Source organism: Watersipora subatra, chromosome 1 (assembly GCF_963576615.1).
Source record: "Watersipora subatra chromosome 1, tzWatSuba1.1, whole genome shotgun sequence".
Taxonomy (NCBI): Eukaryota; Metazoa; Bryozoa; class Gymnolaemata; order Cheilostomatida; family Watersiporidae; genus Watersipora; species Watersipora subatra.
The window spans coordinates 8,605,445-8,631,088 of NC_088708.1; the positions used below are offsets into that span (position 1 = coordinate 8,605,445).

General features: G+C 34.3%; 1 protein-coding gene and 1 long non-coding RNA gene across 3 annotated transcripts; one reads left to right on the plus strand and one right to left on the minus strand.

Annotated features, from left to right (window-relative positions):
- The first annotated feature begins 2,075 nt into the window (after window positions 1-2,075).
- LOC137406825 (UPF0764 protein C16orf89 homolog) lies at window positions 2,076-23,745 on the plus strand. Its single transcript, XM_068093439.1, has 10 exons — window positions 2,076-2,138; window positions 5,151-5,324; window positions 7,698-7,805; window positions 12,614-12,740; window positions 14,339-14,469; window positions 15,671-15,837; window positions 15,924-16,113; window positions 18,047-18,141; window positions 20,598-20,652; window positions 23,121-23,745. The coding sequence occupies exons 2-10, from the start codon at window positions 5,252-5,254 to the stop codon at window positions 23,423-23,425; spliced, it is 1,251 nt and encodes a 416-aa protein (XP_067949540.1). The 5' UTR covers window positions 2,076-2,138; window positions 5,151-5,251; the 3' UTR covers window positions 23,426-23,745.
- On the minus strand, window positions 15,457-20,498 carry LOC137406833 (uncharacterized). 2 transcript variants are annotated; one of them, XR_010979940.1, is made up of 4 exons: window positions 20,394-20,498; window positions 17,106-17,230; window positions 16,761-16,868; window positions 15,457-15,734 (listed from the first exon to the last, which is right to left on the minus strand). It is a non-coding gene; the product is annotated as an uncharacterized lncRNA (long non-coding RNA). The 2 variants fall into 2 exon arrangements; XR_010979941.1 differs by lacking the exon at window positions 16,761-16,868.
- Window positions 23,746-25,644: the final 1,899 nt, after the last annotated feature.

Sequence of the window (25,644 nt, forward strand, 5' to 3'; positions counted from 1 at the left end):
CAATCACAATGTCTCTTCAGATAGGCCAGGAACAAGGTATCTGTGAGTCTGGCAGCCACATTGATTATTTTCTAAGTATGAGAATGATAAGGTAATGAAGACAACAAAGGTTTGCTAACGAAACTTGAGTTTTTTTTAAATTCACAGGATAATTTAGCATGAGAAGCTGACACGTGAAGGCAATTCATGGCGAACATTTACCCTCTACTACATGCTGACTGGGTTTATCAAGTTCATAAAGTTCCTTGCTCTTTGAAGTCCCTTTGTTTGCTAACCAGTTAGTGTTGATTTTCCTTATCAGCATCATTATTTTAAAAGCTATGGTATTTAGTCATTGATAGCACACCTGGGGTGTGAGATTAAAAAATGAGAGTTCTTTTTGGCAGCTAAACAGCCTGGCAATCACTAATTTGATACCACCTCAACATTATTGCGTGAAATTTCATTGGTAGTTGTCCTCAAGTAGTAGGGGTTGAAACTACCTCCATGTATGCTTTATCATTTTCTGTAAAGAACAGATTTCATGTGCTCACGAGTGTCCATGCGTATCTCTAAAGTCGACATGTATGGTAGTTTGGTTCAGTTTTTACTTTATACTTCCTAATGAAAACTTTCTGGAATATAGCTCATCGAGCTGGTAACCTATAGCAAGCAGAACCAACCTAAGCAGAAATTCACTGGTATTGGCTCTTCATGGTCTGTCAGGGATCAAAATTGCTAGAACTAATTGGTTTTTTAGAGGAAATGTGATGAAGTCACTATGGCTAACTGCTCACAATATGGACTGTTCAATGATTTGAAAGCTCTTTCCTGATTTGGAACCTAGTTTGTATTGAGTGCAGAGTGATCTTGGCAATAAAAATCCTTGTCCCTGAGCATTAGAACAGAATTCAGTTTCTATGGCGCCTTACAGTGCCTCGCGTTGCGTGTTCACAACTCGATTTGTAAACACGCAACGCGAGTTTGTAAAAGTAAGGTGCAATATATTGGTATTACGGTAGCATAACTGTAGATCTGGTTACATTAACAATGATACATCAATAGGCACCCGTTAGCTAATAGAAATTAAACTATGTATGTATGTACTGTAAAACTAGAGCTAATGGCGAATTATAGTGTCCCGAGTTGTACAACTCAAGTTGCGAACACGAAACGCGAGGCACTGTAAGGCGCCATAAGTTTCAGTGTGTGGATAAATTTAAGCATAATGAGATTAGATGGTGTAAAGTTCATGTGAGCACCATAACTTTGAGCTAAAACTCTTTTGAAGCTCATTTATATGGTATATGATAATTTTAAAAGCTCAATTTTTGTGTTACTAGGGAGTGATCTGAATAGTGCTTTTTCTTGTGCTGACAAAATTAGTGCTTTATTGGTAAGCAGTATTATTATAACAGAAGTGCAATTCAGAGACCGGTTCAACGTTCTTACTAGAAGTCGCAGATGCTACGATTTGCATTCTTAATCTAATAATAAAATTTAATAAAATACTTTTTTGTAAATCCAAGGAAGACAAGTGCTAATAGACAGATAGCTGTTCTGAACAGCTAGACTAGGACAAAGCACAGTGGATGATAACAACTCATCACTGTTTTAGCTAGCCATCAAATCAACAAAAATATTTGAAGAAATGAAAGCTTTTTTGGTAGTAACATGTAGAAATGAATGTGGCCTCAATAGAGCAATAAAATTCTATCAAGGCGCTGTTGCCATGATTTCTATATGAGATTATTGTCCCGAACGATCAAACCTGGATTGTGAAGCGCACAGTAGGAATTGTTCACTCTCAACCATTCCGGGTAAATCTAGCCACCGAATTTTACCCTACCAAAAGGATGCAGAAACTTGGCTAATGCATCCACCCAAGCAGTGAGTCCAATTATCGTTATATTTGTAAGCTGGAAATCTAAGTGAGTCGTTAACACACGCTCTCGTCAACAACATTCGCCCATATCTAACATTGGGATGATTCATCCAATACGAAAACCCTTGAGCGTCCAAATCACAAGAATTCTTATTGCGCTTCAGTTGGCCTTCTGGCTAATATTTCATTTCGCCTTGTGCCAAGTTGGATACCCGAGTTAACGGTTTTGAATATTTCTCATATAGGGCTTGTATTTCTACAATTAGGCTTCGGTGTAAGATTTCCCACCTTCTATCCTTAGCTATAGTTTTGTAATTTGCCAAATTGAGAAAAATCACAGCGATGCTGTGAGTAACCGCACACATATAAACCTTAGTTCATACCCTATATTGTTTTTAATTCATGACTCGACACATGGTTCGTATTAACAAAATTATCCATTATTTGGCAATATTGAATGGCGAGAGGCGAAGTTTTGTACATACTATCTTACTTGCTCAAATTTGGCTCGTGTACAGATTCAGCGAGATTTAGTCATTTTTACGATGAAAATGATAGTTTTTATGCCATTTGGTGTTAATGGATACAAGCTTCGCTTCTTATTGTGTTATTTAGTTAGGTTGCTAAGCTATTAGGTGAGCAGGTTTAAATTTGACGTTTTCCACAGTGAATATATGGACAGGTTTGCTGTTTACTATATATGTTATATTTAGGTACAGAGAAAAATGGTTTCCAAGTACTTTTCTTATAATTAATTAAAAAGTTAGAATAGCAAAACGTAAACTGAAATATTGAAATTTTTCCACTAATTAGTCGAACTAAAAACTGGTTAAGTATTTTCCTAACATATTAATTTGGCTAAGAAACTTAACATGAGAATTGTAATCTAAATTAGTGTTGCAGGTACAATCAAATTGTTTGACGATAGCATGAAATTCATGAGTCTAGTATGATTAACACTTCCCACAATATTATTTCAACTCAGCTAAGTAATAAAGGGCATCTAAATAGCTACTGTCAATGCTTAGCAGAAAACTGCTGTGGTTTTGTAGACAGCTGACTGAAGAGTTAATGTAGCTACCCTAAAAGCATTGTTTTTAAAGACATCAACTAAGTGTATTGAGTAAGCTTACTGTCTTATTACACTTGGTCAAGTTCTTGAAATAAGGCATGGTATAAGCCCTAGCTTTTAAAACAGTTTTTATATACTTAACTAAAACTGTTAATGTCTTAAAATTAAAGTAAACACATTTCAAATATGCTGTATTTTAAAGAATATATGTTTAATTATCCTGTACTTATTATTCAACAGATACATCTTGCTCAATTCTTGTAACAACAAGATTAAACTAATCAGCAGTAACAGAAGAGAAAAATACAGACATTGCTCATAAGTTTAAATAAACTGGTAAACATGTATTATGTAATATATATATATGTATATATATATATATATGTCTTATAATTACAATACAGTAATTTGAGATATATTAACTCATAGTAGTTCTTGGATAGTTTATGTGACACGAAACAGCCTATTTGGTACGGATTTTTGTATATTTATCAATTTGGTCTTTTTATATTTATTACTTCCACAATGTTGATTGTTTTACCATAATTTAAAAACTGGCTTACACTAGATGTCATGAAGTGCAGCTTTTGTACTCAACTACTTAGAACGATTTGGTGACAAAATACACTTGTTCTCTCAGCCGCTCTTTTCACTTTTAGCTTTGATCTGAAACATTAAAGAAGAAACACCCAATAGTAGCCACAATTTACAAATTAATTATTCATAAATCAAAACACTAGAACAATGAACTAATCGGCGTAAAATCAAAGCCGCCAGAATCTGTGAAATATGTTTACTTACGACGACAGTAAAATAAGCCTTCTTGTGTTTTAACTTGTTGAATAATTGTAATAAACTTTTTGTGGCTACCAACAGCTGTAATTGTAAGCTTTTTATAATTATGTTTTTTGCCTTATAGGCCTAATTAAATTAAGGAGATTTGGCTCTCAAGGTACAATACCTTTTTATGCGGCATAAAACTTGTGTTGAGCTTATAACTGTGTGGTGTCATCTTAGGTGGTCCTATTCAAATTTTTTTTCCTTTTATCTGTTTGTAATTGTATATAATTGTATCTGTAACTTTAATGTTAATTTAAGTCTACTCCATCAATTATTATTTGCGCTGCTCAAATACAACTTTACTACTTTAATTTTTGATTACAAAAATGTCATCAGCTGCAATTTATTGATTTGTACTGAATTATTTTTCATCAGTTACACTAGTGGACAGGCTATGAGTTTAGTAGCTTGGTATTTTGGAACAACGATTTGGTGTAGTTAGACACTGAAGTTTACAAAATCATATGACAAGCTCCTTTTGACGGATGAAATAAGCGTTGGCTGCATGTTAGTAAATCTTTCACAACTCATTCGTGAATCTAATTTGCCAGTTTAGTGAGTTGATTTGTCCATCATAATACAAAAGGGTTACAAACTAGTCGTATAGAAGACACTATCAGGCAGGTTTGATAGTCAAAAATATAAGCTCTTTTATAAAAAGGCTTGGTCTGAATTAAGTGGACAGTTTCAGTAATTCACCAGTTATATTAAGCTTTTTCGCTGGAAAGTATATTTATGCACTATGACTCCTGAACCTTCACACAAGATTTACAAATGTTAACTTTTGAACACCTTTTTCTGTGCCCAATTTTACTGTAAATCCTCATGTACATTTCAATCTGGTTATCACAAGGATTTGTGGTAAGAAACCTGTGGCTTACTGGCTTTTTACATAGCAACTAATATACAGGTGATCCAGCATCTCGTGTTTTTGCTTCAAGCAATCAGTGGAGAAGTGTTAGAACATGGCTACGCTGACATATTAGGAACTAGGGAAATATTAAATATCTCACATCTACCTTGGTGTAACGCTCTTTGGTTTGATGACCTCATATTAGCAATACTGTATTATAATTGGTCAATCAAGCGTGGATATTTTTAAGTGTACAAGCTTGAGAGGAGAGAGGGTTGATCACCTGCATTAGGCTAGCTACTCTTACTGTGTAAATATCATCGGCCTATTTGCTGTAGTTGCTTGTTTAAAGATATGTGTAGTGGCTGGTCACAGGTAGTGATAGCCAGTTAACCTCTTCTGTCAACCGCGAGTCGTTATCGTGAGCGGCTGAAGCACCATAAATATAAGCTTGGCTTCTATTTCCCATCCTTTATTTGCACTATTTCATTCAAATGCAAAACTTATTTTGGCATTTTTAGCCCAACCTTGGTTAAGCGTAGAAAGAGCGAAACTGAGTCCAGCATTCTTCAGAGCGCACAGTTTCAAGACAGCTGATGGAAGTTTAAAATATCGATGAGGAATGGTGTGCCTGAGTCAGCTTCTAATGATGGCCCTGCTGGTATCAACTGCTGGAACGACATTCCCATCGACAGGTCATTAATTATATTTTGTTTTTTAGCTAATATAATTGCGTCATTGCAGCATTAATATCATGCTGAACTTTTGTCTAAATTCCTCTAGCTTAGGGTGCCCACCACTTTTGCAAAGTTCAACAGAATGCTTGCCTTCCAAACTAATTTCTAACTCTATTTTACTACGTAGTAGATGATCTTTTCCTGCAATGATTTTTTTGAGTTTCTACTTGTGCAGTACATTGCCATTTATCATGCCTACCTTATTGTAAGCTGGCTATATGTATTATACCCATTGTTTTGAAACATATCTTACAGCTTTTTAATTTCAAATATTGAATAATTACCAAAAATTTTGTTATTATAATATAGACTCATAGCTAGAGATTGTGTTAGAAATAAGCTGTGTCAAAGTTTAGCGCAGGATATTGTCGGCATGCTAGGGGTAATCAATTTTAAGCAGATCACTTTTTCAAACGGAAATAAAAAAAGCAGCATTGATTTTAAACATATTTTTGTTTGAATTTGTGAAAATTGTTGATATCCCCATTATGTAATGTGATGGTTGTCACTCACAGCGTTGAACCACTTTATCATCATAGACTAAATACTATAATAATACAGTTTAGACACTGTTGACTGTGTTACAAGGACAGAAATTATAAAGTGTTATGTGTTATATTTTGAGTAGAAGCTTTTTGTGGGAAACCATAAGTTTGTTTTCCTTTTGTATTTGAAATCGTTTTACCAATATGCCTGGTGCCAGTAAATACTGGCTTTGTAAAAAATTGGGTTACTGCAAAAGCAATGTTAGTTTTTATTCATCCAGTCTTTAATCGTGAATGGTGATAAATCACTTCCTGTTTCCTTAAGAGTCTGCTGTATTTGTGTGATTGATTCACTAGACGCTAAACACGATGAAGTACCTATGTTTGCTACTACAGGGGAGTTGAGTAACTTTTGACGTTACGTTACACAGCTCTGTAATATCTAATAGCACTAGATTACCTCATCAGGTAGTCTTTTTAGAAAGAAAATAGTATGATAGATGCAAGCTTTTGGTTGCAAGACAGCTTGGAAGTATTTCTTGCCTATATTCGCTTGTTACAATCCATTGCATCCCTTCTCTAACAGTTTCTATATTCGCTTGTTACAATCCATTGCAGCCCTTCTCTAACAGTTCCTATATTCGCTTGTTACAATCCATTGCATCCCTTCTCTAACAGTTCCTATATTCGCTTGTTACAATCCATTGCATCCCTTCTCTAACAGTTCCTATATTTGCTTGTTACAATCCATTGCATCCCTTCTCTAACAGTTCCTATATTCGCTTGTTACAATCCATTGCATCCCTTCTCTAACAGTTCCTATATTCGCTTGTTACAATCCATTGCATCCCTTCTCTAACAGTTATGGTTGAGGATTAGGAGACACGAAAAGTGCGTTTAACGCTCTTGTTTTTTCTTTGGAATAGTTTCGTTTATGAGTGCCATACGCAATACTCAGTACGCAATACTCAGTACGCAATACGCAGTATGCAATACTCAGTACGATTGAAAGAAGGCTGGTATATAGGAAGATGGTAATTGGTATTCTCCTCTATAAAAAACAATCAATAATTTCTCGCGTACTCGAGAAAACTAATTTTTCAAAAAGACAGCAGTTTATTTTCTAATAAAGTTTTTAACCTTTGAACCTTAGTAGATATAATAATATTTAAAACTTAGTTGAGTGAGTTTTTAAGCGGACTAGAGTGCCCACACCGTGTCCTTGACGATATTTACAGATACAGGTTGTAAAAATGTTACCATAAATTTCCTGTTACATATTTTTTTAAATAATGCTGTTAAGCCATGAGGAATAGCTAGGGGTGCATTGAGCCACATTTATTACCTACAATAACTATAGTGAATTTGTAGCGCAGTTCATGAGCACAGTCTAACCATTCCTCAAGTAGCATTACCTGCTGCTGACAGTGAACACAGTAGTGGTGCTTGGTGCTTTTAGCAGCCAGCAGTAACCAAAGGCACCTTATGCTGCTGCAAACCATTGCTTTACGGGTAGTTGCTAGCAAATTTCAAGAAATTAATTACACAGCAATGTTCAAAGGAGAAGCTTCCTTTACTAGATAGGGGTAATATGGCATCTCTAGCTTTTACATATTTGTTGATTAATTCTTCATTATTCAGTCCAAAATCAATAAGTTGCAAGCCTATCAAGGAAGTAACAAGTTATACTGGTTAGTAGTTCATCAGATATTCTGTATATATTCACCTGCTCAGACCTGCTTGGCTCGTACCTACTTGCTCACACTTATTGTAAACACCCATTCGCCTATCCCATGGCTATACACTTGCATTAAGCATGCGCAACCGTGCTTGATGTTGCTTGTAGGTCACATCAAGCACCTTTTGAAATCCCTCGAGAAAGTAACAGAATTCTACAACGCATTTGTGGACCAAGTTAACTTTGATGGCTTGTATGGTCTGAGGATTGTTGAAGGTAACTACTACTCGTTTACCTGTTACATTTCTTCAAAATTCGACCGGGATACATTGTAGCTAATTGTAGTATAATAATAGTATTCAATATGTTAGAAACTACTATTATATTACAATTAAGTACTGTGGATACTACTATTATATTACTATTAATTACTGTACTCTGGATACTACTATTATATTACTATTAACTACTGTACTGTGGATACTACTATTATATTACTATTAACTACTGTACTGTGGATACTACTATTATACTACTATTAATTACTGTACTCTGGATACTACTATTATATTACTATTAACTACTGTACTGTGGATACTACTATTATATTACTATTAACTACTGTACTTTGGATACTACTATTATATTACTATTAACTACTGTACTTTGGATACTACTATTATATTACTATTAACTACTGTACTCTGGATACTACTATTATATTACTATTAACTACTGTACTGTGGATACTACTATTATACTACTATTAATTACTGTATTCTGGATACTACTATTATATTACTATTAACTACTGTACTTTGGATACTACTATTATATTACTATTAACTACTGTACTTTGGATACTACTATTATATTACTATTAACTACTGTACTCTGGATACTACTATTATATTACTATTAACTGCTGTACTCCGGATACTACTATTATATTACTATTAACTACTGTACTCTGGATACTACTATTATATTACCATTAACTACTGTACTGTGGATACTACTATTATATTACTATTAACTGCTGTACTTTGGATACTGCTGTGTTGTGGTACTACTATTAACTACTATGTATTAAATACTGTTGTGTTGTGGTATTACTATCAACTGCTATATATTAGACTGTTGTGCTCTGGTACTACTATTAACTGCTACACTACAATAGTCACTACTAGCAGTTATAATGCTGATGCCACTATAAACAGTTACTCATTATTGATCGCTATCCAATGAGTTATGATACTCATAGTTGTTGTTATAGCTCAGGCAAACAGGTCTACAGGTCTACAGGTATGCTTATAGTAATCTAGTCCTTTCTTTCACTGTTTAATGAAAATCACTGCTGGGCTTGAACGCACTACTTTATAATATTCAGCTATTGGATCCTTTTTCCACTGCAAACTATTTATTCTGTGTAGAATTTTGCAATTTAATAGCAAAATTTTATTTTTAATTTTATAGTGACTAATGACATGTGAGCTTGATATTTATCACACGTTCCTTTGATATTTATCACATGTTACTCTGATATTTATCACATGTTACTTTGATATTTATCACCTGTTACTTTGATATTTATCACCTGTTACTTTGATATTTATCACCTGTTACTTTGATATTTATCACCTGTTACTTTGATATTTATCACCTGTTACTTTGATATTTATCACATGTTACTTTGATATTTATCACACGTTCCTTTGATATTTATCACATGTTACTTTGATATTTATCACCTGTTACTTTGATATTTATCACCTGTTACTTTGATATTTATCACATGTTACTTTGATATTTATCACACGTTCCTTTGATATTTATCACCTGTTACTTTGATATTTATCACATGTTACTTTGATATTTATCACATGTTACTTTGATATTTATCACATGTTACTTTGATATTTATCACATGTTACTTTGATATTTATCACATGTTACTTTGATATTTATCACATGTTACTTTGATATTTATCACCTGTTACTTTGATATTTATCACATGTTACTTTGATATTTATCACCTGTTACTTTGATATTTATCACATGTTACTTTGATATTTATCACATGTTACTTTGATATTTATCACATGTTACTTTGATATTTATCACATGTTACTTTGATATTTATCACATGTTACTTTGATATTTATCACATGTTACTTTGATATTTATCACATGTTACTTTGATATTTATCACATGTTACTTTGATATTTATCACACGTTCCTTTGATATTTATCACATGTTACTTTGATATTTATCACATGTTACTTTGATATTTATTACATGTTACTTTGATATTTATCACATGTTACTTTGATATTTATCACATGTTACTTTGATATTTATCACATGTTACTTTGATATTTATCACCTGTTACTTTGATATTTATCACATGTTACTTTGATATTTATCACATGTTACTTTGATATTTATCACATGTTACTTTGATATTTATCACATGTTACTTTGATATTTATCACATGTTACTTTGATATTTATCACATGTTACTTTGATATTTATCACATGTTACTTTGATATTTATCACATGTTACTTTGATATTTATCACATGTTACTCTGATATTATCACGTGTTACTTGTATATTTACCACGTGTTACTTTGATATTTACCACATGTTACTTTGATATTTATCACATGTTACTCTGATATTATCACATGTTACTTGTAAATTTACCGCGTGTTACTTTGATAGTTACCACTCCTTCCCTTGATATTTATCATGTGTTACCTTGATATTTATCACGTGTTGTCTTGATATTTATCACATGTTACTCTGATATTATCACATGTTACTTGTAAATTTACCGCGTGTTACTTTGATAGTTACCACTCCTTCCCTTGATATTTATCATGTGTTACCTTGATATTTATCACGTGTTGTCTTGGTATTTATCACATGCTACGTTGATATTTATCACATGGTACCTTGATATTTATCACATGTTACCTTGATATTTATCACGTGTTACTTGGATATTTATCACGTGTTACTTGGATATTTATCACATGTCACCTTGATATTTACCACATGTTCTCTTGATATTTATCACATGTTCTCTTGATATTTATCACATGTTAATTTGGCGTTTATCACATGTTAGCTTAATATTTATCACCTGTTGCCTTGATATTTATCACATGCTACGTTGATATTTATCACGTGTCACCTTGATATTTATCACATGTTACCTTGATATTTATCACATGTTACCTTGATAATTATCACGTGTTACCTTGATATTTGTAAAGGTACTGCACTACAGGTCTTCTTCCACTTCACCATTGCTTGCACATTTCGATATATAGGAGACCAGCTCCCTGTAATTATTATAATCATGCTCAACATAACCAGGTCCTTGGAGTTCATTTAACAACACATGTACATATGAGTGAATTGTTCTGTAAAATATTTGGAAGGTGCTGCCATACACTGCAAGATGTCATGTCAGACTGTCACCAACTTACCATTGATTAATTGTCTCTCCACACTTTGCAACTCCTGACCTAGCATGAAGTAATACAGTAATGATAGAGTTGTATCATTGGTTATAATATTATAGGGCTGTGCGATTTCTTAACTTATCAAGGTATTGTTATTTGTTGAGGCTATTAAATGGACTGAGTTAGGTTATAGCATCATTTTAAAGCGCCTAGATTAGTTACTATTTTATAGATAGATATAAAGTTTATATAGTTTGTACAATATAGTTTATATTATAAGCTATATATATTATCATCAGTCAAGGCTGTTCAAAGTGAATTAGACCATGATAGACAAAATAAAGCTGATAGGCCAAAAGACGCGTAACGCTGTTCTATAGTGTGGATTGACAAGGTGTTTGGTATTTAGTAGGTGTAGTGGATTTTCTCTGGAAATACGAATGTAACAGATGGTCAGGCAGATTGTAGATGCGATTTGAGTATGTTAGACAGCGATTATCTAATAACACTAATATTTATAATCAGCATAAAGGGATTTAGACGCTGATCATAACTGTTCATATCAAGTCGCATCATGTTGCCGTATATATATATATATATATATATATATATATATCATGTTAGATATACATGATAGCTGACAAGGTAAGACTAGTTATCAGCATGGACACCAACCGATATATATATTTTGTCACAAAAATCCTATCGATGTTGTCTTCTCGCCAAAACACATTAATTAAAAAAGACTTTTTGCCGCTGTCATCAGCCCTGTATATTCTTACTCGACTGTATAAAGATATTGTTATCTTAGATAGCACATGCTGTGCCTAGAGTAGTAGGTAATGCATTTCCTGTGTGTGTGCACACGACTCTAGCCTGTCTTGGCAAACTGTTGTTTTTGCGGAGTTGTCCCCTGTCGCGCGGGCGAGCAACACGACAGCTTGTCACAAGACGTACTGCACCTGATGCATCAGCTGTACTTATAGGGAGTTGTTCTCTTCTGTCTATGTGGCTTAGTTGCGATGTTATGTCGGTCGCTCCATTGGTAATCATAACGGATTTCGCGCAAAAATTATGTAGAAAAAAAAGATTACAACGTTTAACCAAAGACTGTTGGTTGTTTACAATTTTGTTGTAAACTTTAGTAAAACTTAAGAATAAAATAAATTGAAAATAAAACCTATAAAAACAAATAAAACTGACATACAAAAATAGAAATTAAACTGACTGAGCGCACAAATAACGACATATTTAGTCGCTGTTGTTGCCTAAGTTCTCAAGTTCTACTAAAGTTCACCGCAGAGACTGGTCGCTGGTTAAACATTGTAATCTTATTTTTTTCTACATCAATTTTTGCGCGAAATCCGTTATGATTACCAATGGAGCGACCGACATAACATCGCAACCAAGCTGCATAGATAGAGGAGAACAACTCTCTATAAGTGCAGCTGATGCACCAGGTGCAGTGCGTCTTGTGACAAGCTGTTGTGTTGCTCGCCCACTCGACAGGGGACAACTTCGCAAAAACAACAGTTTGTCAAGACAGGCTAACATGACTCATGCATCTAGAGTCAAGAAAAATATATTGAATGTCTGTTCACAGGAGTCTTACTGCATATCAAAGGCTCCTTTCTATTTGAGCTCATGGATGACTCTTTCAAGTTCAAAGTAGATGCGTTACTGAAGAACTGTCAAGTACCAATTAACAAGGGAATTGCTGTTGTCAACAGGTTAGGCATGCGCATTTCCACCAGGAATTCTCTTCTGATAATTGTTTCGTAACTTGAAATATTTGTATGTTGGAACAAATATTCTTATAAGAATACGCTGTATTTTTATCAATTCGATTTACAGCAAAAAATCTAATAAATTATACAAGTAATCACGACCAGCATTAAATTTTATGTAAAAACTGAATGAATAAAGTAAATTAATACAAAGGAATATTTATTAATATTTTACTGTTAAAATACTTAATGGAAGTGTGTACGTTCATGGGTGGTCAGAATGGGTGGTCAGGGAAGTGACGGACTTACTTACGGACTTACACCGAATGACTTATTCTAACTCACACTAGTTTTGTGTTTTTTTTGTATATATTTTAAGGTTGATTTTTAATGTTCACCACTTTTTTCACTTTTGCTTACAAATTTATATTTCAAAAAGTTTTGGATATTGTGAGTTTTAAATTAATTTTTATCTCACTACAAATATTTGCTTGAGTTTCACATCATATGTCAAACAATGAAGAGGTGATTATAAGCCAGAGGCTTGATGTTAAACGAGTCTCTATAGTTGAGTTGTTTAACTGAATTACTGTGTACACGGAATTCCGGCTAATTGTGCAACAGGCTATTGACTCAGGTTCACCTAAGAGTAAATATAAGCCAGCGACATCTCTGAAAAATAGCAACATGTTTGCTGTATTTGTGAGTTCTCCTTGTTTGGCCTGTCTCATTTCTTCTCATATCACAGTCAGTGCATTTGTGTCATTCCTACGGTCTTTTTTATACTTTTTGTTAGAGTGTTAGAATTGTTTTCTTCTGTCTCCTTACCATCACATTATCAACCGATTGTGTTATAGCTTTATGCATTTAAAGTTTAGCTCTATGTTGCATTCAACCTGTGGAAGTTCAAGTGGAAGCATGTATCTGTTTAGACTACTTCTCACAAATAGCTGGTGTTAGCATCACTCACTGTGACAATGAATATATCGTCTTCTTATTGATATACCTTATATGGAAAGTAATGCATCACTTTGAATGTAGGGTGGAAGTAGATAACGCAATAGCGAGTAACTTTCATAATGTTTTAAGGATCCTAATATGTGATCCTTGCAGAGATAATCCTAATACGTATGTGTTCCTTGCAGAGATAATCCTAATATGTGCTCCTTGCAGAGATAACTCTAATATGTGCTCCTTGCAGAGACAATCCTAATATGTGTTCCTTGCAGAGATAATCCTAATATGTGTTCCTTGCAGAGATAATCCTAATATGTGCTCTTTGCAGAGATAATCCAAATATGTGCTCTTCGCAGAGATAATCCTAATATGTGCCCGTGCAGAGACAATCCTAATATATGCTCCTTGCAGAGATAATCCAAATACAATATGTGTTCCTTGCAGAGATAATCCTAATATGTGCTCTTTGCAGAGATAATCCAAATATGTGCTCTTCGCAGAGATAATCCTAGTATGTGCCCGTGCAGAGGCAATCCTAATATATGCTCCTTGCAGAGATAATCCAAATACAATATGTGTTCCTTGCAGAGATAATCCTAATATGTGCTCCTTGCAGATATAATCCAAATATGTGCTCCTTGCAGAGATAATCCAAAGCAATTTCAGAAGTTGGGGGTTCTATTAATAAGGAGGTATCTTATGAACTATGAGCCAAGAAATATCAAACCAGAGTTGCGCTGGCCATTTGTACTCAACATTAGAGATAGCTTTAAAGGTGGGTCCTATTGCTGAAGTCCATTGATCCTATATATGTATTTATTTCAGTAAGATATTTTCAGTGTCCTTTTTATCATAGACTGTCATATGTTTCCTATCCTATACCTGGCACATGTTTCCTATCATACACATGGCATATGTTTCCTATCTTATACCTGTCATGTCCTATCATATACCTGTCATACGTTTCCTATCATATACCTGTCGTATGTTTCCTGTCATATTTTTCCTATCCTATACCTGGCACATGTTTCCTATCATACACATGGCATATGTTTCCTATCATATACCTGTTGTATGTTTCCTATCATATACCTGTCATATGTTTCCTAGCATATACTTGTCGGATGTTTCCTATCATATATCTGCCATATGTTTCCTAGCATATACATGTCATATGTTTCCTATCATATACATGTCATATGTTTCCTATCATATACATGTCATATGTTTCCTATCATATACCTGTCATATGTTTTCTTTCATATACATGTTATATGTTTCCTATCATATACCTGTCATATGTTTCCTATCATATACATGTTATATGTTTCCTATCATATACCTGTCATATGTTTCCTATCATATGCATGTCATATGTTTCCTATCATATACATGTCATATGTTTCCTATCATATACATGTCATATGTTTCCTATCATATACCTGTCACATGTTTTCTATCATATACATGTTATATGTTTCCTATCATTTACCTGTCATATGTTTCCTATCATATACATGTTATATGTTTCCTATCATATACCTGTCATATGTTTCCTATCATATGCATGTCATATGTTTCCTATCATATACATGTCATATGCTGTTACACACTATGCAGATACTTACTATCATAGACCTTGCAGATGGTTACTGTCGTGAACCTCAAAAATATTTATTGAGGCTCCTATTCAAACTTTTATTTTTTAACAATTTTTTTATTTAAAACTATAAATATTGTTATTATAAAAATAATAGCAGAATAATAATAAAACAGAATAAGCTACCTCGAGGTTGGTCAAGTCAAACATTACAAAAATATTTATTGTTTCTTTTGGGATGCCAGCATTCCTAGTTGATTTTTAAGAATGTAATTCATGGGTATTTATCCTGTCATATATTCCTGTGAACTTGGTCCAAGCTGGGCACTGGTTGTCATACGTTAGCAGGCGCAGCATTCAATTGTATGTTTTACAGTAATCAATGAACGGTCATCTGACGAGTGCTTTGGCAGCTTGTTTGCTTCCGAAGAGTCCGGCAGCTGCGAAATAAGCAAGAAATGTAGCAAGCTTGTCACCACCCCAAACCTTCGATCATATCCTCTAACACATCAGATACTTTTTAGTGTGGAAGCTGCAAAAACCGTGAGTTGTTGCACTCCATTGATTTTGATAAATACTTTATTTTTTAAAAATGTAGTCAATTCTGTGAAAGTTAAAATTAATTTTAGAAAAAGTGTTCACGTTCTTGGAGTGAGATGCTCGGGCTGAGGGGATATCTCAGTAACACCGAGTTCCAAAGAATCTGGTGCACCAACAGTTACTATGAAATGCTTAGCTATGTTCAGACTGGCCGGAGACAAAATGGACGAAGATACCATGCCGTCGAGTCTCACAACCTTGATCTCTTCTTTGAAATATGTATGCTTCTTGTGTTCTCTAGTTTCGCTTTTTTGTAGAGTTCAACTTATAGTTCATCTTGGGCTAACAGTATTGAGCAGTTTTTATCTACATGTAGGTATATAGAAACAGCTTTTGCATGCATTACGTAAAGGGTGTTTCATACGAACATTTACTGTTTCATATGAGCATATAGTAGTTCATATGAGCATATAGTGTTTCATAGGAGCATATAGTAGTTCATATGAGCATATGGTGCTTCATATGAGCATATAGTGTTTCATATAAGCATAGAGTGTTTCATATAAGCATAGAGTGTTTCATATGAGCATATAGTAGTTCATATCAGCATATAGTGTTTCATAGGAGCATATAGTGTTTCATATGAGCATATATGTATTATGAATTCTGATGGTTTGTGAAAACATTCATATTGCTATTGAACACATACTCCAGGCTACTTTGTCATCTTGTTAGTCTTTCATTGGAAAGTTAACTGTAATACCTTTGACTTGCACTACCCATCTCTAGTTGTTACTTTTATGGAGGTCATATTGGTTACTTAGAAATTGATCATTAAACTTTATAACTACTAGCATCCTGCCAGTCTAGTGTGCTGTGGTTGATCATAATAACACGTAATGATAAAGCGTAGTAACAATACGTACAATTATTCTGAAATGCTGGAAGCTCGGATAGAGCATTGAGCTGCTTAGCTGAATGTCACGAGTTCGAATCCTGTTCGGTGCAATCTTTTTCCCGGTCTCTAATCGTGACTTTGAACAAAAAAAATACAGTTTGTTGAGAGTTTGTTTAACTAAAAACAGAGTTTGTAGTTAAACAAACTCTCTTTACTACAATTTTTGATCGGTTAGGGTTACTCTTGATTATCTTGAAGCGTAAGATTAGGAAGAGCTCCAGCTCTGTCGACCAGCTCGACCAGTCGACCAGCTCCGGAGCTGAATAATTTTCACTGAATTATTTTAAGTACTTTTAACTATTAAGACGCTTACCTTAGAATATACAAGTATATATTCTGATAGTTGCCATGAACTCGCTGGTTTTACTTTGTAAGATGCATGTATTCCTGTCTGTACTGTATTAACGAATTGCAGGAGGGTATAACTGTAAGATTGAACTGTAAGATATAAAAACTATAGTTGAATATTCTGTACATTGTCATCATTCACAAGAACTTACTAAACATCTGTTAAAAGTACATGGTTACAGACTATTCGATGTACATGTACTGCGTAACAAAACCTCCTATGTAAACTGTTATAGCGGCCATGTTGAAAGATGGTCGAAACTTTTTTTAGATCTCTAGTTTATTATTATTACTAGCTTCATTTTGCATCAGCTTTGCATCACCTTAAGGGGGAGATGACTCTCTCTATTCTGACACCATAAAGAGCGTAACTATACCTTAAAGTAGGGTTACTAATACTAAGTATGACTATAATAATAGCAAAGCTAACAATTCTGCTGGAAATACAAGACCTAGTAATTCATATATCTTCTATCTATATATACACATCCCAAAGTTTGTCGTCTCGCCAGTTATAGCGATTAAAGTGTAGAAATGAAAATCCGCATCGTCAATGATTTGATCTTGAAGCCTTCCGATTGGCAGACCAGTGATCTTATGCACTACTTTATGATAGCCAAGCTATTAATCAATCGCTGTTAGCACATTTATTCCATCGGTTAAAATAATCGTGCTTGAAGCTCTTGGGGTCATTCACTAGCATGGTTGACAGTTGACAGTTGCGAAACGATTATTACTAATTGTAATTGTTTTAGTAAAGGTAACCGGGTAAGTCCCACAAATTCATTGGGTAATTGTTTTATTACTTGTGTGACGCCGGGCATTCCTAGTCATGATAATAATAGTAATACTATTAATAATAATAATAAAGATGATAAGAGTGTCCCACTGCACATTATTTTGTAGTGTTTGTCTGCCCTAGCATTGGATTCCATGAATTTCTCAAGGAGGAGTACATCGCAGTTATCACTGATGCCCAGGATGCATCTGGTTGTTTTAAGGTAATGAAAAACATAGAAGTATCATTTTTCTAAGGCTGTTCTCTGCGTGCTCCACTATTGGTTGGTCAGTAGCTGAGGTCAGTACATAGTGGTTATACAAGAGTGCGTGCTCCACTATTGGTTGGTCAGTAGCTGAGGTCAGTACATAGTAGTTATACAAGAGTGCGTGCTCCACTATTGGTTGGTCAGTAGCTGAGGTCAGTACAAAATGGTCATACAAGAGGGAACCCGCTTTATTTCATATTTTGAGCATTAACGCTTGAGTCTTTAGCCAGCCAGATCCCAGTGAGATTTGTCTGATGCCACTAGCTACTGAGTTATTGAATATTGTTGCCCTTGCAAATAGTTATTTGGCTTTTGCATGCGGATTAGCTCAAAACACACACAAACATCACTCAATGGGTCATTAAGCAGTTAATCCTAAACTTGCATTAAATATAGTTGTTTTATCATCAAGATTAACTCTCGGGATTAGAAATACTGTAAAATGTAAATACTCTATTTGAACGCCACCTTTATTTGACCACCACTACAGGAGAAAGATTGAAAATGTCATTTGAATGCCACTTTGCTAATCAGCGATCAAAGGTTTACTGGGACCTATTGTCGTTTCGATAGACCTTGATACTTTGAGTTTTGTGAACAAATATACCATACATTGATCGCGAATCAAATACATGATAAACACCTGTGGATCATGCGCACAGCAGCCTACTAGATTGAGATTGCATTCAATTAAAACATACCTACCAGCATTTAGCTGCTGAATTTGCGCAGAGCACCATGAGAATGTATAAACTCTAGCAGACATGTCAAGCAGTTCCGAATCTGAAGATGTTACTCTTTTGAAACAAAAGAAATATTACCTGCAATTTAAGCTGGGTGGTGTTTTGTACGCAGAGAAATACAGTAAATCAAAAGGCTGCAAAAGACAAGAAGATTCCTCGGTCGTGTTTCAAAGATTGGGTGAAACAAAAAATAAAACTAGAAGCTTAGTTGAAAAAGTCTTCTTCTACTATCTCATCGAGCAAGCAATTTCAAGGCGCAGGACATTCTCTGCAGGACATCCTCTGCATGACAAGGATTTCGACGAGAAGCTCATCAGCTGGATCCGGCAGATGAACCTTGTCAGTCGAAAAATGATTCAGAGAAAAGCGCTCACTTTGACAACAGAAAGAGATTTCAAGGCAAGCAATGGCTGGCTAGAAAAGTTTTTGGTTTGCCACAACTTAGTCTCATGCTGTCCAACGACGACTTGCCAGAAGGAGCCAGAGGAGTACGCCAAGAAAACAGTTAATTACTATTTTTTGTTATCAGCAGCATCAATCGTCGAACTATACATACATCTATGCTGCAGACGAGACTGCGGTCAACAGTCAACAGACTGCGATGTTTTTGAAGCTCGATTCTTTGAAAAATCGCGTTTTTTAAAGCTCATTTTCCTCTGCGTTCAGCCTATTAAACATCCTGTAACAAGTTACAAGCCTATTAAACATCCTGTAACAAGTTACAAGCCTATTAAACATCCTGTAACAAGTTACAAGCCTATTAAACATCCTGTAACAAGTTACAAGCCTATTAAACATCCTGTAACAAGTTACAAGCCTATTAAACATCCTGTAACAAGTTACAAGCCTATTAAACATCCTGTAACAAGTTACAAGCAATGTTGAATAGCTTATCTACCTTTCAGAAAAGACTGAGATTTTTTCAAGGCTGGCTTTTGAGAATAATGGATTTTAAGACACCCATCTCTATATTTCTAGATCGGACTGAACATCCCCAACTTTCATCCCTAAAAAGCTAGGTTTTGTCACATATTTATGGGTGGGACTTATTGAATCGATTGTGTCATTTGCGACACCGATATTGAATCGCTGTAAAAATTCTTCAAAAACAAAAATTACTTTGAAAGTTAGTGGACCAATCTTTATTTTGTGTACAAAATCGGAATCAGCGTGTCTGATTTACCATGAACAAACAATGAAAGCTGTACATGGCAGTTATGGTTTAATGAAGGATTCTATCATTAAAAAGTTGTTTATAGAGTGTAGTTGCTAGCTAAAGCATTACTAATAGATGTTTACTTGCTAGCCAACATAGTAGGATAGTTTTTATGAGAATGTTAATATGACATGGCTAGAGTTGTCTCTATGAACAACTCTATGAAGGGGGTAGTCCTCCATCACCCAAAACCTTTTTTGTTCCATGCGCTACTTCCATAGTTTTGAGTATTTAGTTACGCTACCAACTTTTTGAGTACTTGTAGTTGTCTTCCCTCTATGCAACTGTTTTCCTTCTCTCAGTTACTTTTCACAGACTCTCCAGACTTTCCACGCTTAATTGAATACATCTATAATGACAGCTTCTTGTGATAGACTGTGTATTAGATCTTTGAACTAGGGAAACATGTATATCTTATATATTCCATCAATTGATTGGCACTTTTGCTGCAGCTGCCTAACAAGACCTCAAGCGGCAGGAAGCTTCTAGAAGAGAAGGAGATGAAAGGTAAGTCTAGCCCACTGGTTCACTCTATGCATAGCTAACTAAACCATCCCATAGACAGACCCCCTGCACTTTATCTTTCTTTCAACTGACCAGTTGTGCATATTATTATATACAGTCAAACATGGATAACTCGTCCACGGATAGCTCGAAAAATGGTTAATTCGAACATTTCCTTTGGTCCGTTCCCACGTAATGATAAATTGCTATAGATAACTCGAATTCAACACTGTTAATTCGAACTGTTTTTTTGCCCAACAGCTACCGAAACGGTTGTTTTCGCTTTAGAAAATCACTTTATTCAAAGCCATAGAGGTAAACTCATCTTTTCGTAATTCATAAGCGTCGTTATTACCACCATCGGCAAAATATTTTTGTCAACGACTTTTCTAAAAGTTTGGTGAAATTTGATTTATACAGCGATACGATGAATAGCACGGGCTAACCGGGTCATGCGCGCAAGAATTTTCGCCACGCACATACAAGACAAAAATCGCATGTTGTTTTGTATGTGCGTGGCGAAAATCCTTGAGTGCGTGACTCGGCTAACCCGTGATGAATAGTTTTCCGACGTTGATTCCGTGTTGAATCAACGTCGGAATGTTGAATGTTTAAAACGTCTTAAAAAATGTTGTAATTAAACGTATACGTTGTCTGAGCTACAAAAAACTATTCATCGTTTGACCTAAACACAGAATACGTGTGTACATTCAATAAGTATCTATTAAAAAAGCGTGAGTGATATAGAATGTACCGTAAAACCTCGTAAAACTTCTAATTGAACTGCCTCGGAGTGTTGCTCTTAACGAATCCCAGGTAAAGTAAAGTAATCTGCATAAACTTCAAGAAAAAACGGCAAAATTGATCGTGGGTAAAACCCCAAAAGAAAAAAATGTCTTTTCTTTTGAGCATTTCAACAACGATCAAGTTTTGCCAATGTCAATCTGAAAAACGTCCTGGCAATAACATCACCTCAAACAACAAACCAATCTCAAGTGATAGAAAAATCTCTATACTTTTTCATGAAAACGTTTTAAACTTTACATTAGAAGCATTTAATTTGAAACAAGCCATTTGTGCTTTTGATTTATATTATAGTTTGTATATGTACATGTATCTACTAATAAATAAGTAAATATATGGACTTGTGACAGTGCTCTGATAACTTGAATGCTCTGATAATTCGAACACTTTTGCTCGGTCCCTTGAAGTTCGAGTTATCCATGTTTGACTGTATAGTATTGTTATGCACCAGTTGTGCATATTATTATATATAGTATTATTATATATAGTATTATTATATATAGTATTATTATATATAGTATTGTTATATATAGTATTATTATATATAGTATTATTATATATAGTATTGTTATATATAGTATTGTTATATATAGTATTATTATATATAGTATTGTTATATATAGTATTATTATATATAGTATTATTATATATAGTATTATTATATATAGTATTGTTATATATAGTATTGTTATATATAGTATTGTTATATATAGTATTATTATATATAGTATTATTATATATAGTATTATTATATATAGTATTGTTATATATAGTATTATTATATATAGTATTATTATATATAGTATTGTTATGCATGCAAGTTTTTGTTTCATTAATTTTAGTTTAATTTTTTTGCTCACATCTAATGTCCAAAATGACTCTACGATTTGAAAACTTTTCCCATTTTATAAACTTTGATTTTAATGAAGTGAAAGATTGAGCTTCTGGATGTTTAAGGACATGATTTCAGGTCAGCTGAGAACTATGAAAAATTTTGTGGACTTTCTAATAGCGAGTCTCTATATTTACTAGTAAATAATCCTTTCATAAAAGTGTCTCATGTTTGAGCAATGATACAAGGTTCCTTATGTTAAGCTCGGAGAATATGGTGCAATTAGGGCAATCACTAAAAACTGGAAGTAAATTCAGAAACAGAAATCAGATGTTGGGGCATTTTTGTGATTTATTCTGAGCTCAGTGCCTCTCATATTTATAAATATGAAAGGCACTGTGATGCCTTTTCATCAAGCTGGAACTATTTGATCAACTAATTATCATGATGCAAACATAAATATAAATGTAATTATTGGTTTTTACTATAATAAAATTAGAATAGTAGGAAAGAGGCAATTTCTAACATTAAGAAAACATTTAGCTGGAAAGTGTTTAAATTGCAGCTATCTTATAGGAGAGAATAGCAAGTATTTAAACTACTTATCAGTAGTTTAAAAAACTGCAGCTAGCCCGTGCCTTATAATATAGGTCCTCATGGGTTGCAGTTTGTCAGACTCGATAAATGCCAAGTATGAGCATGTGCTTGTTGTATGTCCAATGTCATAAGTATGTCTGCTGTTGGCTTGTATTTTCACAAAGTAGCAACATCTATGTTGAATATTGACTGCGTTCCCGGGGTGAATGCCATCTTGACTGGCCAATTGTGATTTTAGATGGCTGTATGTTTCATCTGACGGCTGTGGGAGCGGGTGCTTTGGCAGTCTACCTTCATTATACCCTTGTAATGTTATACACTTCGGAGAGATTTCATCTTGATCTCATCAATGACAATAAACATTATTTAGAGGCTGTTGAACTAGGTCGGCTTGAGCTGCTGCCTCGAAAACATACCCCTAGCAACAACTATATATTTTATATGATACTTATCGCAGTCAATATTTTATTTATATTTTTGATTATTAAAAAAGGACGAGGTTCTTCTTGGAGACGTTTTGTCAAGAGGTTGTTAGCTACTTAAATCTCTAAATATTTTCACCTTTCTATTCTATTTTCTTTCCATTTCTAGACTGTAGCTCCTTTGCGTTGTACTTTTATAGATCTTATATGATGAACAGTACATGACATGCATATTCTATTTATTCATCACATCAATTGCTCACCCAGTTTTCCAAACTGCTTTGTTGATAATACTGTATTCGAGCCTTGGCAGAAGGCCAACCTTGTGCTCCGCTTAAGCACAAACAATCGTCTTAACTGATGTTTTCTTTAAATAGTCTTCCATTATGATATTAAGAATGATATTGTTATATATTCATTTAATTAAATTTCAAAATGGATACCAAATTGATCAGTGTTATTAAACAGTGGTCAGTATGTAAGACAACGATAAGTATACATGTATAGTTGAACCTTGGTTCTCGAACATAATCCGTTCCAGAAGGTTGTTCGAAAACCGAGTTGTTCGAGATCCGAAACAATTTTTTCCATTAGAACTTATATATATGTGAATTTTAATCCATTGCAAGTTGAGAAAACAACTTTGGTAAAGTATTTTTCAACATTTTACACCATAAACTGTACTGTATACTGCATACTATAAATAAAAGCAGCTAGAATATAGGTCGTGTTTAATTTTAATAGAATATTTTCTATTTATGATGATAAAGAAAAAAACAAATAGTAAACATTTTGTATGTTTTGCTCTTAAAACATCGAAAACATTAAAATTAAGATATAATACCAGAAATTGATAAAGAAACGGCAAATAATTCAACAGACCACTTACATCCAAAATTGTGTAAAAAGAAAATATAAACAGCAATAGCACGTTTACTTCACATCTTTGAATGAGATTTCTCCTCCAAAACAATTTAGGGTAACTAGATTGCAGGAGTTGCTTCCCTAGAAAATCTTTTCAGTAGAGGAGACGTCGTCCCAGACGTCGTTCCTTCCTTTTTGTAAAGAATGTATGAAGCATATGTTTTCATGTTTTCTATGAAAGCGAATGTTTCCATGCTGTTTTCGGAGCTGTTCCGGGTGTTTAATTCCAATGCGTATGCTCTGGTTTGGTCGAGAATCGAATTTATGTTCGAGATCCGAGACGAGCAAATCTCAAATATTTTGGTCGAAAACCGAGTTGATCGAGAACCGAGGTTCCACTGTATGTACTATCTACTTGCATCTCTAGTCAGGTGTAGTCATGTGTATTTCTACATCATCAGCACTACCAGTATTGTATCTCTACTCAGGAGAAGTCATGTACATGGCTGCATCTTCAGAACTACCAAGTCTTGTATCTCTACTCAGATGTAGTCATGTGTATGGCCGCATCATCAGCACTACCAAGTCTTCTATCTCTACTCAGGTGAAACCATGTGCATGGCTACATCTTCAGCACTACTCATAGTGGGCACCTATTAAGGGCTGAGAGGCTAAGAAGTGGTACTGTATGTTTGAACTAATTAGCACTGTATCATCATCGATTCTTTTTCCCTATCATTTCATGCACATTTACAGCCATTAAAGTTAGATTGGATCTTTAATTATCCCACGAGCAAACGAGCGGAGCGATGTGTGCGAGTTTTTATGATAAATGCATGTGCACACAACTTGCGAAAATTATTCATCAACAATGAGACGAACCCTTGGCTAGAAATTTCATCAAGAAATTTAAGCATCGGAATGTAAAGTCGTTAAAGTATAATAACGATACAAAACACATTTAAACCTATTTAAATATGTTACCAAGTCTTTGTAAACCGTCGGTATTATCTTTAAACTTACCCATCTGATCGGATTATACACAAATAGACAGATTTATTTGAACGAAAATTTCCACAAAAAGTTTGAAAAGCTCGGTTTAATAAAAGTTAAGACCGAAAATTGAAACGCCAATAAAGCCGTGCGACCGATTGTAGAACTATTTAGTAGTGCGTATTTCACGAGAAAACCGTGTTCATTTCACCAGTCTACGGTGCTGTTTACTTGTAATCGAATTTATTCGAAGGTTTTTGTAATAAACGTAGACCGTTTGAGGCGTAGACCGATTTACAGGTACGAAATTATGGTACACCGTTTCTCAGCCTATGTTTTTTGTCCAATCACCGAAGGTTTCATTATTTAAAACGTTAGCCGAAATTCTTTACAACTTACGTACAAGCTAGGGCCGAACTACAACGCCCGTTTATGACGATAACATTTTTTTTATTTTGCTGCAGTTTTATACGCGTGAATGCT